Below are 18824 nucleotides of genomic sequence, written 5' to 3' on the forward strand. Positions count from 1 at the left end.
TTGTATTCCACCAGAAAGCCGTTAAATAGTCATTAAATGGTTACAATTACATTGTGAACATGGCTCTGTTTTTAAGAGAGTTTCTCTGCGTATTTTGGGGGTAGAACAACATTCCAACCAGAATTTGCATAGAGTTTCGATTGGCCTGGCTAGTCATTGTTCTCCAGTTTCACGCACCAGAGTACCGCCCTTAAGTAGCAGCGTGTTTCTGTCAGAGAGTAAACACAACAGCATTCTTCATGGCTAGTACAACACGTTTAGTAAAAGCCTTGAATGGAGGAACTGGGACAGGACAGGACAGCATTCTGGAAGGATTTATTTTGGACTTCATACACGGTGGCAGTGACTCTGACTCAGCGATCACGGACGAATCCGACTCTGAAGATGAAGACCACAGCATTGTTTTTGATCAAATCAACAGCAGTTTGTGTTCTGACAACGAGGACGATGAAACCGGTGGGACAGCCGCTCCCGGTGGCGTACACGTCGGAATTGGCCCGCTGTTACTATGTACAGAAGTTAATAATGTCGCCGTGGACAATGATCGACCAGCAGAAATGGAGAAGATTAGAAACTTTGATTGCAAATGCGAAAAGAGATCCAAATCCAAAGAGAACGTAGAAGGGCTGCATGTTTCGTGCAGTCAACAACTCGATCCAGACATGATTTGGGAGACCAGGACGGACATGGCATCATTGTCGAAGGACCAGAAAGACATGGTTATTTTGGGGATTATAAAGACGTGTATGAATGACTCAGAAGTTACTCAGTCCACCAAGAAAGTGAATAAGAAGCGACTGATCAACAGATCAACGTACATGGTGAATGCCGTCGTGGTGTGTCGCACTACATTTTGCTTCGTCTATGGGTGAGTTTCAGTTTATTATTATTGTCTTGTTTATATTCAGGGGCTAGTCTCTGAAACCAGTGTGTTTATGATGCCTTTAGAAAGACGGTTAGCAGAAAAAAAAAAGAGCGAGTGTTTTGGTTTTACACTGTGCTGTTAGCAGCAACATCCGGCCTAGACGGACACGGAAACAGTTAGTGAACGTTATGCATGTGTATGGTGTAAATAGCGGATACAATGGGCGGGCTCTAGACCGGATCCAAACGCTGAACAGTAAATAGAAACCAAGCATACAGCCACGTACAATCAACATCCGGTCTAGACGGACACGGAAACAGTTAGTGAACGTTATGCATGTGTATGGTGTAAATAGCGGATACAATGGGCGGGCTCTAGACCGGATCCAAACGCTGAACAGTAAATACAAACCATGTATCCATGTATTAAATGACGTTGTTAGCTGTTAGTTTGTAACCAAGTGTTTGTGTTGTTGTTTTGTCCAGGATCAGCAACAACCTTCTCCATGCCCTTAAGAAACACTACAAGGAGAATGGTTTAACACCACGCCAGAGAAAGAAAGGCCCAAGGACAAACAAGAAATTCCTGACTACTGAGGACATCAAAAGTGTCCTGACATTCATCACAAACTATGCAGAGATCCATGCCATTTCCCTGCCAGGTCGACACCCTGGTCACAAAGATTACAGTTTAAAGTTGCTGCCAAGTAATGTCACCAAAGCCTCAGTGTGGCGTCTCTACAAAGCTGCTATGGAAGATGGTATGTGATTATTCTTTATTTGTTTTAATAAATAAATTAAAAAGGCACTGAGCTTGTAGATCTGCTATCTTTTTAAATATTTTACTTGATTTTTTTAAAAAGTATTTATATAATTTTTGAATAGGGATTTAATAGTTTATAGGATGCACCCATGTACACAGCCCATTTTATTAAATCTCATACTCTCTCTCTCTCTCTAATTACAGGGCAACGTGTTGTTGGTCTCGGATGCTTCCGAGGGCTTTGGAGGGCGATTCTCCCTCAGGTAACAAGCATCAAACCCAGGACCGATCTGTGCTGGAAGTGCCATGAAAACAACTACCAGCTAAGCCGAAGTGTCAACATAAGCGACGAGAAGATGGCAGAAAAGCACCAGGAGCAAATCGATCACCTAGCACTTGCTCGGAAAGAGCGAGAGTTATACCAGGAGATGACGGCTGCCTGTAAGAAGATCTGTGCGGAATGGCAGCTGTCTCTTGGCCCCTCCACGCCTGCAAGCAAGGACATCACAATGCACTACAGCTTTGATTATGCACAACAGGTAAGAATCTGTGTGTGTGTGTGTGTGTGTGTGTGTGTGTGTGTGTGTGTGTGTGTGTGTGTGTGTGTGTGTGTGTGTGTGTGTGTGTGACATTCTGTTTTTCACATGGGCCTGTTATAGCCTTTTTGCAAAACATATTTTTTGACAGCACCTACAGATTTTGTCAAAACATCACACAATGTTTGGATGTTGATTTTAATGTATATATCTTCTATCTTTTATCTCTCCTTCTCTCGCAGGTGCATTACCCTTCTTCTGCTCTTCAGGTCAGCCCATTGTTTTTTCTCACTGCACGCAAGTGTGGCCTCTTTGGTGTCCACTGTGAAGGGTTGACGAAGCAAGTGAACTACCTGATTGATGAAGGGATGGCAGCAGGAAAAGGCAGCAACGCTGTCATCAGCTACGTGCATCATTTTTTCAACAACTATGGAGTTGGAGAAGCAAACGTGGACCTTCATTGTGACAACTGCAGTGGGCAAAACAAGAACAATTATGTGCTGTGGTACTGTGCATGGCGGACGATTCACAAGCTTCACAAGAAGCTAGGCATCCACCTCCTGATTGCCGGCCACACCAAGTTTGGCCCAGACTGGTGTTTTGGACGCTTCAAGCAAGTCTTCAGGAAGAGCAGAGTGGACACCTTAGCAGACATTGCTATGGTGATGACTAAGAGCTCTGAGGTGAAGGGGGTGAACGTCTCCCAGATTGTGGGACATGAAGATGGCACAGTGCTGGTTGAAAGCTACGACTTTCAGCAGCATCTGACTCCCTACTTCCGCAAGTTTCCACAACTTAAGAGCTACCAACACTTCAGGTAATTATCATGGTCATTGTATTAGCTATTCTATTCTATTTTGTGAAAAATATGTGTTGTAACAGTGGACAATATTCTTTTTTTAAATGTTCGCTTCTACTCTATTACAGCTTTGATGCAGATAAACCTGGTGTGGTGATGGCCCAGAAAGACCGTGACGCAGAAGTAGTGGAGTTTCAGCTGCTCAAGATACCTGGTGTCTTTCCCCCAGTAGATGGTTTTCCAGTGCAACCCCCACCTGGACTGGACATGGCCCGACAGGAATATCTTTTTAAGGAAATCAGAAAGTTCTGTCGCGATGATGCAAAAGACCAAAAGACCAAAAAAAACAAAGTCCACAGCACCTCAGAAGAAGACTGTCCGAGTATAGCACCATGGTTCACGAACAGCTTTCACCTGGCTGCCGTCAGGCTGCTGAACTAACTGTGGATTATACCAGGGACAAGTGACTTGACTTTTTGTCTTCTGTATGTGGATTATGCGGTCGACGCACACTGACATTTTGCACATTTTGCACCTTAATTCCATGTACAATGCACCGACTGGTCTTTTTTTGGTGAGTTTTTCTAGCACCTTAACGTCCATGAGTATATCATGCACAGTATGCATTGTGCTGCTATGCTCACTCTATCTAATCTCAGGTACTATGTGTAAATATGTAGATACTTTGTAAAGCTGATTCTGATTCTATAGTTGTATAGCTATACCCTCTGACCATCCAGTGTTTTTAGACTACACAATTGCTGTTTTTTAAGTAATGTGTTTTGTTCTTTCTTGTAGTCATGCACTGTGAAAATAAACAAACTAGTTTTATTCTCTTCTCCCTTTATTATGATTATTTGATGATCTACTGACTTAAAAACATCAAACGTTCTAGATTACTTTATTCTTCTCGTAGGATTTTCTCCTGGTTTATGCCAGCTGCCCTGCCACATAAAAATACATACAAGGTCTCTGTTTCAATTATTGACAGCTGACAGTTGACAGTACAGCAAGTGGGGGAGTGGTTAGGGGCGTGGTTAGGGGTGGAGTTAACACCTATGTCACTCCCATTTTCACACCCATTTTCAGGGCCCCAGAGGTGTTGAAAGTTAAAAATCTTGCCAGGGCATTTTCTTTACTTTGGGGTTTCTGGTTCAACAAGTTTAAAATGATCACATCTTCTTCAAATATTGTCCAATTTCAATGAATGATACATCATATGAAAAATTACCATGGCCCCGTTGTGTCTCAAACCACTGTGAGCGGTCACATATGAGTTGACTTTAATTCCCTACCCATCTTGCAATGTCCGCTTGCATCCCAGGCCAGAAATAGCGAGCGATAATGGCATGGTGGGTTTTTTCGACACCACAGTGGGCCCCAATATCGCTGCTGTGAAACTCCTGGAAGATATCTGAAGCCTGTTCCTTTGTGGTTATCACCTTGGCCCAGTGCTGCTGATTCAACCCCCTCCTCCTGCACAGGTAGTACAGCTCTCCATCTGGTCAGAGGGTAAAGCTCATGAGTTGAAGAGAACACATTGAATAAGGCTGGGGTTGATATTGTATATTGTACACAATTGCTTACCATGAACTTTATATGTTGTGGCTCTTCTGGTCAGGGAGGCCCTCTCCTGCTTGGTAGCTCCCAAGGGATACTCATTGTTCACCAATAGGTCAATGAGCTCCTTGACCTTTACTTGGTCGAATGTACACATAATGTCTATACTAAATCTACCTAAACTATCTCTATCCCTAACTATCCCTATACTGACTATATCGATTTCTATCTAACTACTATCTCTAACTCTCTATCTCTAACTACCTAGGCTAATACTAAATGATTTACTGATTTTACTAATTACTAATACTTACTACTTCTTACTTGCTTACTTACTCTGTCCAATATATGGGTCAATCTCTGGGTCAATCTCTATATATGTTTATTTCTTTTCAAATGTCAGTTTGTCACTGCTTCTACTACTACTCCACACTTGTGTCCTCAGTTAACCTTCCTTTTATAAACTCACTAATTCATTAGGCACACCTCTTCAAACCAGAATACAAATTGACCAATCATATGGCAACACAGGTGGCCATATGGTCAGATGGTCATAATGGTCATAATGGTCATAATGGTCATGGTCATATGACATTTGCACACACAAAGTTGTGGCCATGTAATAGTAGAAAATAGCATTCATGCACAACTGAAGAGGTGTGTAGAGTCCAGGTTAATGGGCTTGATATTTATTTGATACATGCATTGTGATATAATATATATCACTAATAATATCACTATAATAATAGGCTACCATTTGAACTGGTGGTGCTGCTGTCTTAACATAGGACCTACAGCAGATGGTGCTGTTCTACGCTCTGCAGTGCACAGCCTAGTTTAACAGCGTTTGTAATGAAAACATAACTAAGATTATTAAGATGATAGGCTATTATGCACTTGTCAGACTTCACACAAGAGTTTGTGGTTCATGGTGGGACTACCAACATCATTGACTTGTTTCTACAGCTATTAAACTATCATGTGAACGGAGCGCTTATATCAGTCAATATTATCTGCTTATATGAGAAGCCAGTTGATTCAGTTGAACCATCTAGTTCATGTTGCGTCAGTTCACGTGACAGGTTAGGCGGTTAGGCGCAGGACTACGGATTTTTGTCAACTGTGGAGGTGGGATCGAATCCCACTCGACACTTTCAGATGTTTTTGTAGATTTTCTTATTCTTCATTATTCCAACTGTTTTTTATGTCTGCATGTCTTTACTGTTTCATACAAGTAAGATTCCACAAACAATGGGATGGATGTAATGCTTTATTCATTGATACAAAGGACATTAAGCTTGGACGAAGTAAGCTCCACCCACTTCCTCAAACAACATCTTCCGTCGGGGACGCGCAGGAGGCCAGTCAAACCGGAGGCAGTCAATCCGTAACACCGGCGCGCTGTGTAGTGGCGATCTGCGCGGCCATAAAAGTGCTCTAAACTCTGTCTGTACTCACCCAATAATTAATTCCTAAGACTTGGAGTGATATATTGTCCTCTAGTTTCATATCCATTTGAAAGTTCTGCCAGAAAACGTTTATTTTAGTCAAATATCTCCACTTTTCCACGAGCTGCACACGGACGACTTTCTGTACGGGCGAGGGGTACGATTTGAGCGACCGACCGTATTTACCCAAACATCCTCTTGTCATCACAAACGTCATAACAAATTGACACAGGGAAACCCAAACGAATGGGGCACACAATTGACAGGTGCTTGTGATTGGTGCGGGGTAATGAATCACTCCATCGGCCAATTGTGTGTCCCAAACATTTGTGCGTCCTAAAGGAAGTTTACATATATTCAGTCCTGTACTCATTCCAGGCCCCTCGCCCGTACAGAAAGTCGTCCGTGTGCAGCTCGTGGAAAAGTGGAGATATTTGACTAAACTAAACGTTTTCTGGCAGAACTTTCAAATGGATATGAAACTAGAGGACAATATATCACTCCAAGTCTTAGGAATTAATTATTGGGTGAGTACAGACGGAGTTTAGAGCACTTTTATGGCCGCGCAGATCGCCACTACACAGCGCGCCGGCGAGGGTGATCTATGACTGTGTATTTGAAATACTTGAAATGTATGTAAGATCACAGACATTCTAGGGCTAGTCTGTTACACACACAACATCAAACTACACACTGCAGGTATGACACAGCATTTGCATGGAGAGGTGTTGTTAGGTTGTAGTAGATCTGTTTTGGGGGATCATTGCTTGTAGATCAATAGACCGGCCAGTAGGCTCTGTTTTGATGACTGAGATTAACTCCTCGTCCCACTGCTGTGAGACATACACACACACACACACACACACACACACACACACACACACACACACACACACACACACACACACACACACACACACACACACACACACACACACAGTAATGGAATCCAATTGATGTAAATCTTTCTCCACAGTGAAAAATCTTGTACGTTCACATGAAGTCAGAGATCATCATTGGAGCCACACCGTTCCCATGTGAATCCTGAGATCTACACGATTCTCACTGTTCTATTACAGTAGCTGTGTTTCCTTTTTTGCATATCGTTGCTGTCGGGCAGAAAGCTTGTATCTCCATATTTTAACCTCGTTTTTGGGGGTAAAATAATGCCCTAATTCATCATACTACAGTGTCACACAAAAGTAGCAAAAAATGTACAAGCTTTTGATCTGCTATTTCTGGATTTGAATCCTGAAAAGTTACAGTTTGGAAATGATAGATTTCCACTGCACAGCAACAATATTATTATACCTACTTAGTTACCTACTTAGTAAACCTAAAGTTTAATATCATAAATATGTATAGTCTCTATATTTAGTCTCTAGTCCTTATTCATGTGACACCATAGTCCTAATTATGAAAGTCCTTATTCATGTCACATCAAAGTCCTTATTATTAAAGTGCATATTTTATTCCTTCATTCCAGACCAGTGTGTGGAGTCCAGTCTGCAGGTGAAGATCAGTTCTCCAGCCAGGACTGTTTCTATTAAACAGGAACCTGAAGACCACCTTAAACAGGAACCTGATGACTACCTGGATCTCAGTAAGTTTTAAGCACTTTCTCTTGATTTATTTTATTGGTGAAAGTGGGCCGGTACTTAGGGTGTAATTTTTTTTCTCGATTTTAAGCATTAACAATGCGACTACATCGATGCTTTGACCCCTGCATCTTTCTAAATGTACCATGAATAGAATGATGGTTCGGTTGTAAAAGTATTAATGGGTTCACTGAAGCCGTGCAGTTAATTCTACTTCAGTATTAACTAACCAGCTGCAGAAGACTCACTGATCTAACATTTACAAGTATTTACTTAAAGATAATAAAGACTGACTCTCATTCATCTCTCATTCAGCTTGTCTCGCATCTTCTATGAGAGCTGCAATGTAAACAGACAACGGCCACTATTTGCAGTACAGATTGCAGTCAGCGCACCATTACATTACATTACAGTCATTTAGCAGACACTTTTATCCAAAGCGACTTACAATAAGTGCATTCAGCATAGGTAGGGAACTAAACTACTAATCACCAGAAGCATTAAGTGCATTCTCTTCTAAAACAAGCAACCAAGAGTATACCTAGCACTAAAGTAAAAGTGAAATATATCAGCTACCTAATTCCATAAACAGATGAGACAAAATAGGAAAACCAAATGAGCAAGAGCTAAAACAAATACGCGTATCGAATAAACAAGATCCAATAAAACAAGAGTTTGTACAACCATCAAATAAAATATGTGCACGATGTGGGCAAAGAGTAATCTTGTTGATACTTTTTCCAGCCACAACTGGTCACTGAGGTACTGCAGTGGAGGTCAAACCTTCTCAGTCTCACTGTATCTTTTTCCTAGACTTCCTGCATGTACCTGTGTGTAAAGAGGAGATTTCACCTGAAGTGGAGCGGAGCCCCAATCTGGTTCAGGAGGAACCAGAACCTCCACAGATTAAAGAAGAACAGGAGGAGTTACTTGAAAGACCAGAAGAGGCTGGTGGGTCAACATGTTTTTTTTTTTTTTAGATAGCTAAATGAGTTGATCTACAAGCTCACAATGCATCACAAGGCGACACATTTTGACTATGTACTTAGCATACCTAGTGACTGCACCTTTCAACTGAACAGAACATGGTAAACATCTATAGTTTGATTTGATTACATGGTATATGTAAGGTAAAAGTTCTTTCTACTGGTTATTTCCACAGAGCACCACAGGGAGAGGTCTACAGTACCTAGAGAGATTGCCTCCCAAACATCTTCAACATTTCCAGAGGAACAGCGAGAGACGGACGAGGGACGTGGACTGTTTGACGAAACGATGCAACCTGTTGTAAAGTTGTACAGGATAGGTATATAATGTTTTATTTACTTTAGAACCTTTAGTAAAGTTGTATGGGATAGGTATATACGGTTTTATTTACGGGTAGTTTAAACCTGTAGTAAAGTTGTACAGGATAGTTATTAAGGTTGGACGATATGCCAAAACATTCCTATTGGCCAATGTATAATACAATGTCGGCCCAAAAAATCCGCAGATTGACGATATATTTGCTCTAGAAAAGCAATAATGTGAGAACAGATCCCCAGTCCTTTAAGCTCGAGTTATACCTCGCCGTACAGCGGGTCGTGTGTCGAAAATAGCAGATATACAAGCTCACAAGGTGTCTGGGATACGACGCATTGTGAGCTTGTAGATCTGCCATTTTCGGCGCACGACCCCGTCGTACGACAAAGTATACATTTGGCTGTGACATGTAACTGCCATCACACAGTTTGTGTACAATATAAGAAGCAAGGCAGAAACGTGTTTTAACAAAAGTAAAAAAAAGGTTTTATTTAATTAACAGGTTATTTCATTCATAGGGTCTCATCAATATCATTATCAATAAAAAGAGAATGAATCCAATGGGATGAGTAATAACAACAGTGGGTTAACAATCAAATATACTGGGCATATATGGGCCAGTGCTGGGGGAAGATGGGCAGGCTGACCGGCCCAGGGTAGTGGCACCCCAATAGATCACAGCAAACCAAAGCAAAATAAACAAAATGAATTAAACAATAGCAAACACCACAGAAAAGGGGCATTACCACAACCATTAGGTGGCCGTCACCTGTTCCCAATGTGGTTCCCCAGCACCATGTCTGTAATGGAAATGGTCATTAATAACCCACAGTGAAATATATGAAGCTATGCCGTGAACTATACTTCAGTATTAACTAACCAGCTGCAGAAGACTCACTGATGTAACATTTACCAGTAATTACTTTCAAAATAATAGGGACTGCGTCTCATTCAGCTTGTCTCTCCTCTTCTATCTCTCTAGGTCGTCCTCAGACGAGCCCTCCATCGTTGCTTCCAGTCATCCCGATTTTCCATACATCTGACCAGCTCATTGGTGCTATGGGCTCCTGCATCCTTCTTGAGCGTGTCCACGTATGTTAGTGTGGGGCGTCCTCTTGACCGGTGCCCATGTGTTGGTTCCCACAGCACCAGTTTGCTGGCTGGCAGCTCTCGGTGCCTTTGGCAGTGTCCTGCTAGTCTCATTCTCCTTACAGCAATCTTATCGCTCAACCTTGGTATTCCCTCATACAGGATTCTGTTGGTAACATGTGCACTCTTGCTGATGTTAAGCACTGCACGCAGCATCCTGGTGTAGCACCCGTCCAGGGACTTCTCAAGGGCTGGTTTCAGGGTCCAGCATTCACTGCCATATAGAAGAACGGACTCTACTGTCGCGTTGAAGAAGCTGAGTTTGATTTGGCGGGGGAGATTGGAGTTCCATACACTGGTCATGCCATTCAGGGCCCTCCATGCAAGTGCTTTCCTCACTTTAAGATCTTGCTCAGTTGAGTTGACCCATGCACCCAGGTATTTGAAGTCCTCGACTTCTTTCAGCACAGTGCCTCCTGTTGTAGTCAGAGGTTGATGTGCTGGTGGAACGTTGTAGGTGAGGACCTCAGTTTTCTTGGCGTTTAGCCTGAGGCCGACCTTGGCGCACTCAAGCTCTACCCTGTTCAGTAGTTCTTGTGCTTGTTCCACGTTGTCAGAGAGCAAACTGATGTCATCCGCATAGTCAAGGTCTGTGAGGACCACTGCGGGGTGTCGCCTCGACTTCCTTGGCGTTAGTGTGAAGCCAAGTTCCTGCTCTCGCCCACTGATTGCTTTCCTGAGCGCATAATCGAGGACTATAATGAAGAGAAAGGGGGCTAGTGTATCCCCTTGCATAACCCCAGCCAGGATATCAAACTCCTCGCTGTTGCCGTCTGGGGTCACCACCTTGGCCCTTGTTCCTGCGTACATGGACTCTATTGCTCGGAGTAGGTTGGGAGGAATCCGGTATGCCTTCAGGATCTTCACCATCATGCCTCGGTGGATCGAGTCGAATGCCTTTTTGAAGTCTATAAAGCATAGGACTGCAGTCAGGTTGTCCCTCTTTACCTCCTCTATGAGAGCTGCAATATAAACAAACAACGGCCACACTATAGCACAGAGCGCAAGTCAGCACACCATCAAATTAAAATGTTGGAAGATGTGGACAAAGAGTAATCTTGTTGGTACTTTTTCCAGCCAAAACTGGTCACCGAGGTACTGCAGTGGAGGTACAAGATTCAAAACCTTTATAGAGTCTCATTGAATATTTTTCCTAGACTTCCTGCACGTACTTGTGTGTAAAGAGGAGGTTTCACCTGAAGAGGAGCGGAGCCCAAATCTGGTCCAGGAGGAACCAGAACCTCCACAGATTAAAGAAGAACAGGAGGAGCTACTTGAAAGACCAGAAGAGGCTGGTGGGTCAACATTGACATTACTAGCAGCGCAAAGTGAAGATGATGATGAAAACAGAAAGACAGAGCCTGTAGCCAGCACCTCAACTGAACACATGAAAACACAAACTGATTTAGAGGACTGTGGAACATCACAACCAACTAGTGATGACCAGTTCCTCTCTTCACACTGTTCTGAATCAGACACTGAAGACAGTGATGAGTGGGAGGAGACTAGGGGAGATCAGTCAGCATTAAACACACTGAAATCACTCAAGACACAAAATGTGGGAGGACAGCGCAAGCTGTCCCAGGAACTGAAATCATTTAAACAAACTCACTCCATGAGGACTCACACAGGGAAGAAAAGTTTTAGTTGTACAAAATGTGGCAAAATGTTTAATAGCAAGAACAATCTGAAGAGTCACACACTAATTCACACAGGGGAAAAGCCCTTTTCTTGTACAGTTTGTGGTAAAGGCTGTGCTCGCAAGGATCATCTAAAACAACACATGAAGACTCATACAGGTGAAAAGCCATTTTCTTGTACGTGTATGTGGTAAAGGTTGGGTTAGCACACGTGATCTAAAAAAACACATGATGACTCATACAGGCGAAAAGCCATTTTCTTGTACAGTGTGTGGTAAAGGCTGTGTTATCTCAAATGATCTAAAAAGACACATGCGAACTCATACAGGCGAAAAGCCCTATTCTTGTGCAGTTTGTGGTAAAGGCTATGCTCAAAAGCATGATCTAAAAAGACACATGATGACTCATACAGGCAAAAAGCCATTTTCTTGTACAGTATGTGGTAAAGGTTGGGTTAGCACACGTGATCTAAAAAGACACATGATGACTCATACGGGCGAAAAGCCCCTTTCTTGTGCATCATTCAGTCTAATCCAAGATGACAAGGATACTAAAGCAGAGGAATCACATAATCTGACATTATCAACATGACTGAATAAAATAAAGTAACAAACATTAACAGTTTCTTGTGATGTATTTTTGTTTTATCTTGTATATGGATCTTATTTTCTATTCAACATGATCGTCTTTATTTAATGTATTTATCTTTATAGCATTATTTACTTCAACTCATGTACTTACTCAGTTACTGGTAGTACAATATGCGCATCACTGTGTATGTCCACATTTGTCAGGATTTAACAATTCATATTCATTCATATTCATCTAACAATTATTATGTTCATTGTTATTCAGTATATAATGTTACAGTATGTAAGTGCTGACAAGCTGCTGGGTTTGTGTAGCTGTTCACTGTGTGTTGACATGTGTGTTGTTTAGATTGTTACAATAACATAGTACATAATATGGTAGATGATAGGGAGACAGTGTACATTGTCACTTAGTTTGATTACATCTTTATATTCTACAAAGTTTTGTGTCTTTATAGAGGTGTTTTTATAGACTCAAATCCCCATTTTATCCCTTGGGGGAAATGATTATGTTTTTTATCTTTTTAATAAAGGTTTCACCACTACAGTTCCTCTGTGTGCTATATCATTAAAATATTCAACTTCTTGTTTATGCCCAGAATGACATGGATATCAGGGAGTATCCCAGAGTGGCGTAGCCTGGTATTCTTTTTTGGGCCTAAGTGCCCTGGTTAAATATAATGTGTACAATCAGTCAATTAAATGCCCCCTAAGCGTTGTCAAGTTTAAAGGGACATTTCACCGCAGATCACTTTTCACCACTTTTAATGAAGTTTAGGACTCAAGAAACAAGGTCCTGTTTTTTTTTGTGTGTATAATCTGTGTTTTTAGATATCTAGTAATCTTCGAACATCTCGTGACGTTATTTACGTCACGAGATGTTACGTAATTCCTTTCCGCACTACATGTCTCGACGTGTCTCACACAGACCAGCTCCAAAGACCGCCCCAATGGGGTGTCTCCACACGGCCAGTCACTCCCATTAGCTGCGCCCAGTGGTCAACCCCCGTTGCAGAGTGAGACTTTACTTTACCTGAGTTATCTTCTGATAGTTGTACTTGAATGTTGACATGAAATAATAATCCTGTGTAGTGTTTCATAAGCGCAAGCGTGAAAAAAAAGACAACATGGAGAGGCAGCGCTGGTAAACAAACCGTCGCGAAAGGCTAGGATAAAAATACCAAGGATTCGACAGTGATGTCACTACTATGCGACACGGAAGTAGAACTGCATGAAGATAGCAAGGATTTGTCAGTGATATGACATCACTAACGAATCCTTGGACATATATGTAACTAGATGAACGTGTGCTAGGTTCAGCCAGTGTTGCCAGATATTGTGAGAGAAATAAGCAACCAGGTCTATGAAAACAAACCCAAAAGAGGATAACTAGGCCAAGAGCACTTTACCTAGACATGGGATATTATATATTTGAAAATTGCCGATCTACAAGCTCACAACGCTTCGCGACCCATTGTGAGCTTGTAGATCTGCTATTTTAAAAAAATCTTGAGGGGGAAAAAGTGCAAAATGTGGAATATTTTTGACACATATTTGTTAGGGGCTCCCTGGCACAAATTATAATTTCAGATGGGGTACTGGAAAAATACATGAACATGTTTGAGAACCACTGGTTTAAACAACAATCAAAACATTTGGAAACAAGCCCAAATATCAACTACATTTTAGAAAGAAGCCGCTTATAATAAGCAGACATGGCAACACTACCATGCTGTTTGAATGTTGTTCTTGGAGATCACACCCACATAGAACCTCCCCTGCTGCCACAAGGAGGGGCAGTAAACCAAAGCATTATGGTCATTGTAGTAATGCAGCAGTCCAGTCAAACCGTAGTCAAACAGATTTCATTATTTTTCTGGCCATATTGTGCAAATTTTAAATTGTGCTACTGTTATCTACTACAAATACTATTACCATTGAGTGATTGCAGTTTCTTCCAGGGGTGAAATGCTCCTTTAATGGCCACATGTAGGAATTACCTCCTGTGTCTCCCAGTGGTATATTTTGGTGTAATGAGTCTCTCACTGAACATGCTCCTTCTGCGCATATAGTGCATTTGTAACTAGAAAGTACTGTTCCTGAAGAAACAGTTTGGGATCGCTAAGAATGTTGCTGGTATTGAGTATTGATAGTGTTAGTAGTGTTATAGGTTTGAAAGGTTTGAAGGGTTTGAAAGGTTCGAAAGGTTTGAAAGGTTCTAAAGGTTTGAATGGTTTGAATGGTTTGAAAGGTTCTAAAGGTTTGAAAGGTTTGAAAGGTTCTAAAGGTTCTAAAGGTTCTAAAGGTTTGAAAGGTTTGAAAGGTGTGAAAGGTGTTAAACGTTTTGATAGTGTTGGCAGTGTTGAATAGTGTAAAATGTAGTTTTTTAGGGTAAAACAGTGATAGCTAGGGTCTAGTAGGCGGTTGCTTGGGTCTAATAGGCGGTTGCTACGGTCTAATAGGTGGTTGCTAGGGTAAAACAGGTAGTTGCTAGGGCCTAATAAGCGGTTGCTAGGGTCTAATAGGGGGTTGCTAGGGTCTAATATGCAGTTTATATGGTCTAATACGCGGTTGCTAGGGTGAAACTGGTGGTTGCTAGGGTAAAACGGTGGTTGCTAGGGTCTAATAGGCGGTTGCTAGGGTATAATAGGTGGTTGCTAGGCTCTAATATGGTGTTGTTAGGGTATAATAAGCAGTTGTTAGGCTCCACTGTGGCTAAATGGCATTTCTCCATTGAAATGAATGGGATTGATTTAGCAGTAAAAAGTGAAATATCTCTAAAAGTACAAATTATTTCAAAAATTCTAATGGTAGCCAATATGTCCTAAGTAGGCTGAACGTTATAGAGTTGGAACAGAGTTTCTAGCTAAAAGTATGAATTTACCCATTGAAATGAATGGAATTTTTTTAGCAGTAAAAAGTGAAATATCTCTAAAAGTACAAATTATTTCAAAAAAATCAAATGGTAGCCAATGTGTCCTAAGTAGGCTGAACGTTATAGAGTTGGAACGGAGTTTCTAGCTAAAAGTATGAATTTCCCCATTGAAATTAATGGGATTTTTTTAGCAGTAAAAAGTGAAATATCTCTAAAAGTACAAATGATTTCAAAAATTCAAATGTTAGCCGACATGTCCTGAGTAGGCCGAACGTTGAAGAGTTGGAACAGAGTTTGTAGCTAAAAGTATGAAAGACTAGTTAGGTGCCAAAAAACGGGCGGAATATGGTATATAACTAGAAAGGACTGTTCCTGAAGAAACAGTGTGGGATCGTTAAGAATGTTGCAGGTATTGAGTATTGATAGTGTTAGTAGTGTTATAGGTTTGAAGGGTTTGAAAAGTTTGAAAGTTTTGAAAGGTTCTAAAGGTTTGAAAGGTTCTAAAGGTTTGAATGGTTTGAAAGGTTCTAAAGGTTCTAAAAGTTCTAAAATTTCTAAAGGTTTGAAAGGCTCTAAAGGTTTGAAAGGTGTGAATGTGTGAAAGGTTTGGAAGGTGTTAAAGTATTAGTGTTAAAAGTTTTTAAAGTGTTGGCAGTGTTGAATAGTGTAAAATGTATTTTTCTTTGGTAAAACAGTGATAGCTAGGGTCTAATAGGCGGTTGCTAGGGTCTAATAGGCGGTTGCTAGGGTCTAATAGGTGGTTGCTAGGGTAAAACAGGTGGTTGCTAGGGCCTAATAAGCTGTTGCTAGGGTAAAATAGGGGGTTGCTAGGGTCTAATATGCGGTTCCTAGGGTGAAACTGGTGGTTGCTAGGGTAAAACGGTGGTTGCTAGGGTCTAATAAGTGGTTGCTAGGTTATGATAGGTGGTTGCTAGGCTCTAATATGGTGTTGTTAGGGTATAATAAGCAGTTGCTAGGCTCCACTGTGGCTAAATGGCATTTCTCCATTGAAATTAATGGGATTGTTTTAGCAGTAAAAAGTGAAATATCTCTAAAAGTACAAATTATTTCAAAAATTCAAATGGTAGCCAACATGTCCTAAGTAGGCTGAACGTTATAGAGTTGGAACAGAGTTTCTAGCTAAAAGTATGAATTTCCCCATTGAAATGAATGGGCTTTTTTTAGCAGTAAAAAGTGAAATATCTCTAAAAGTACAAATTTTTTCAAAATTTGAATGTAAGCCGACATGTCCTGAGTAGGCCGAACGTTGAAGAGTTGGAACGGAGTTTGTAGCTAAAAGTATGAAGGACTAGTTAGGGGCCAAAAAACGGCGGAATAATAATAATAACTAGAAAGTACTGTTCCTGAAGAAACAGTGTGGGATCGCTAAGAATGTTGCAGGTATTGAGTATTGATAGTGTTAGTAGTGTTATAGGTTTGAAAAGTTTGAAAGGTTTGAAAGGTTTGAAGGGTTTGAAAAGTTTGAAAGGTTTGAAAGGTTTGAAATGTTTGAAAGGTTTGAAAATTTGAAAGGTTCAAAAGGTTTGAAAGGTTTGAAAGATTTGAAAGGTTCTAAAGGTTTGAAAGGTTTGAAAGGTTTGAAAGGTTCTAAAGGTTTGAAAGGTTCTAAAGGTTCTAAAGGTTTGAAAGGTTTGAAAGGTTCTAAAGGTTTGAAAGGTTCTAAAGGTTTGAAAGGTTTGAAAAGTTTGAAAGGTTTGAAAGGTTTGAAATGTTCTAAAGGTTTGAAAGGTTCTAAAGGTTTGAATGGTTTGAAAGGTTCTAAAGGTTCTAAAGGTTCTAAAGGTTCTAAAGGTTTGAAAGGTTCTAAAGGTTCTAAAAGTTCTGAAGGTTTGAAAGGTTCTAAAGGTTTGAAAGGTGTGAAAGGTTTGAAAGGTGTTAAAGTATTAGTGTTAAAAGTTTTTATAGTGTTGGCAGTGTTGAATAGTTTAAAATGTATTTTTTTTAGGGTAAAACAGTGATAGCTAGGTTCTAATAGGCGGTTGCTAGGGTCTAATAGGCGGTTGCTAGGGTCTAATAGGTGGTTGCTTGGGTAAAACAGGTGGTTGCTAGGGTAAAACAGGTGGTTGCTAGGGCCTAATAAGCGGTTGCTAGGGTCTAATAGGTGGTTGCTAGGGTCTAATTGGTGGTTGCTAGGGAAAAACAGGTGGTTGCTGGGGTAAAACGGGTGGTTGCTAGGGTAAACAGGTGGTTGCTAGGGTGTAATATGTGGTTGCTAGGGTCTAATAGGGGGTTGCTAAGGTTTAATATGCAGTGTATATGGTCTAATATGCGGTTGCTAGGGTACAAAAGGTGGTTGCTAGGGTAAAACGGTGGTTGCTAGGGTGTAATAGGTGGTTGCTAGGGTATAATAGGTGGTTGCTAGGCTCTAATATGGTGTTGTTAGGGTATAATAAGCAGTTGCTAGGCTCCACTGTGGCTAAATAGCATTTCTCCATTGAAATGAATGGGATTGTTTTAGCAGTAAAAAGTGAAATATCTCTAAAAGTACAAATTATTTCAAAAATTCAAATGGTAGCCAATATGTCCTAAGTAGGCTGAACGTTATAGAGTTGGAACGGAGTTTCTAGCTAAAAGTATGAATTTCCCCATTGAAATGAATGGGCTTTTTTTAGAAGTAAAAAGTGCAATATCTCTAAAAGTACGAATTATTTAAAACATTTGAATGTAAGCCGACATGTCCTGAGTAGGCCGAACGTTGAAGAGTTGGAACGGAGTTTGTAGCTAAAAGTATGAAGGACTAGTTAGGTGCCAAAAAACAGGGGTGACATAAATAAATATTGACAATAACAGTAGTGTGATCGCTTTAGCGATCCCACAACTAGAAAGTACTGTTCCTGAAGAAACAGTGTGGGATCACTAAGAATGTTGCAGGTATTGAGTATTGATAGTGTTAGTAGTGTTATAGGTTTGAAAGGTTTGAAGGGTTTCAAGGGTTTGAAAGGTTTGAAAGGTTCTAAAGGTTCTAAAGGTTCTAAAGGTTTGAAAGGTTTTAAAGGTGTTAAAGTATTAGTGTTAAAAGTTTTTAAAGTGTTGGCAGTGTTGAATAGTGTAAAATTTATTTTTTTAGGGTAAAACAGTGATAGCTAGCGTCTAATAGGCGGTTGCTAGGGTCTAATAGGTGGTTGCTAGGGTAAAACAGGTGGTTGCTAGGGCCTAATAAGCGGTTGCTAGGGTCTAATAGGGGGTTGCTAGGGTCTAATATGCAGTTTATATGGTCTAATATGCGGTTGCTAGGGTGAAACTGGTGGTTGCTAGGGTAAAATGGTGGTTGCTAGGGTCTAATAGGTGGTTGCTAGGCTCTAATATGGTGTTGTTAGGGTATAATAAGCAGTCGCTATGCTCCACTGTTGCTAAATGGCATTTCTCCATTGAAATGAATGGGATTGTTTTAGCAGTAAAAAGTGAAATATCTCTAAAAGTACATATGATTTCAAAAAATCAAATGGTAGCCAATATGTCCTAAGTAGGCTGAACGTTATAGAGTTGGAACAGAGTTTCTAGCTAAAAGTATGAATTTCCCCATTGAAATGAATGGGATTTTTTTAGCAGTAAAAAGTGAAATATCTCTAAAAGTACAAATGATTTCAAAAAATTCAAATGGTAGCCAATATGTCCTAAGTAGGCTGAACGTTATAGAGTTGGAACGGAGTTTCTAGCTAAAAGTATGAATTTCCCTATT

General features: G+C 40.7%; 1 protein-coding gene across 1 annotated transcript in view; it reads left to right on the forward strand.

Moving 5' to 3' along the window:
* Nucleotides 1-18824, forward strand: part of LOC311062766 (uncharacterized protein) — a gene marked incomplete at its 3' end in the record, with an annotated part of 151705 nt that overhangs the window by 51759 nt on the left and 81122 nt on the right. Inside the window, exons 10-12 of the mRNA XM_084081987.1 lie at nucleotides 7457-7573; nucleotides 8382-8519; nucleotides 8731-8874. Of these exons, the coding sequence (XP_083938113.1) occupies nucleotides 7457-7573; nucleotides 8382-8519; nucleotides 8731-8874 (399 nt within the window). The remainder of the gene's footprint in view (nucleotides 1-7456; nucleotides 7574-8381; nucleotides 8520-8730; nucleotides 8875-18824) is intronic.

The sequence above is a fragment of the Gymnoscopelus microlampas genome, assembly GCF_963454915.1.
Source record: "Gymnoscopelus microlampas genome assembly, chromosome: 16".
Lineage (NCBI taxonomy): Eukaryota > Metazoa > Chordata > Actinopteri > Myctophiformes > Myctophidae > Gymnoscopelus > Gymnoscopelus microlampas.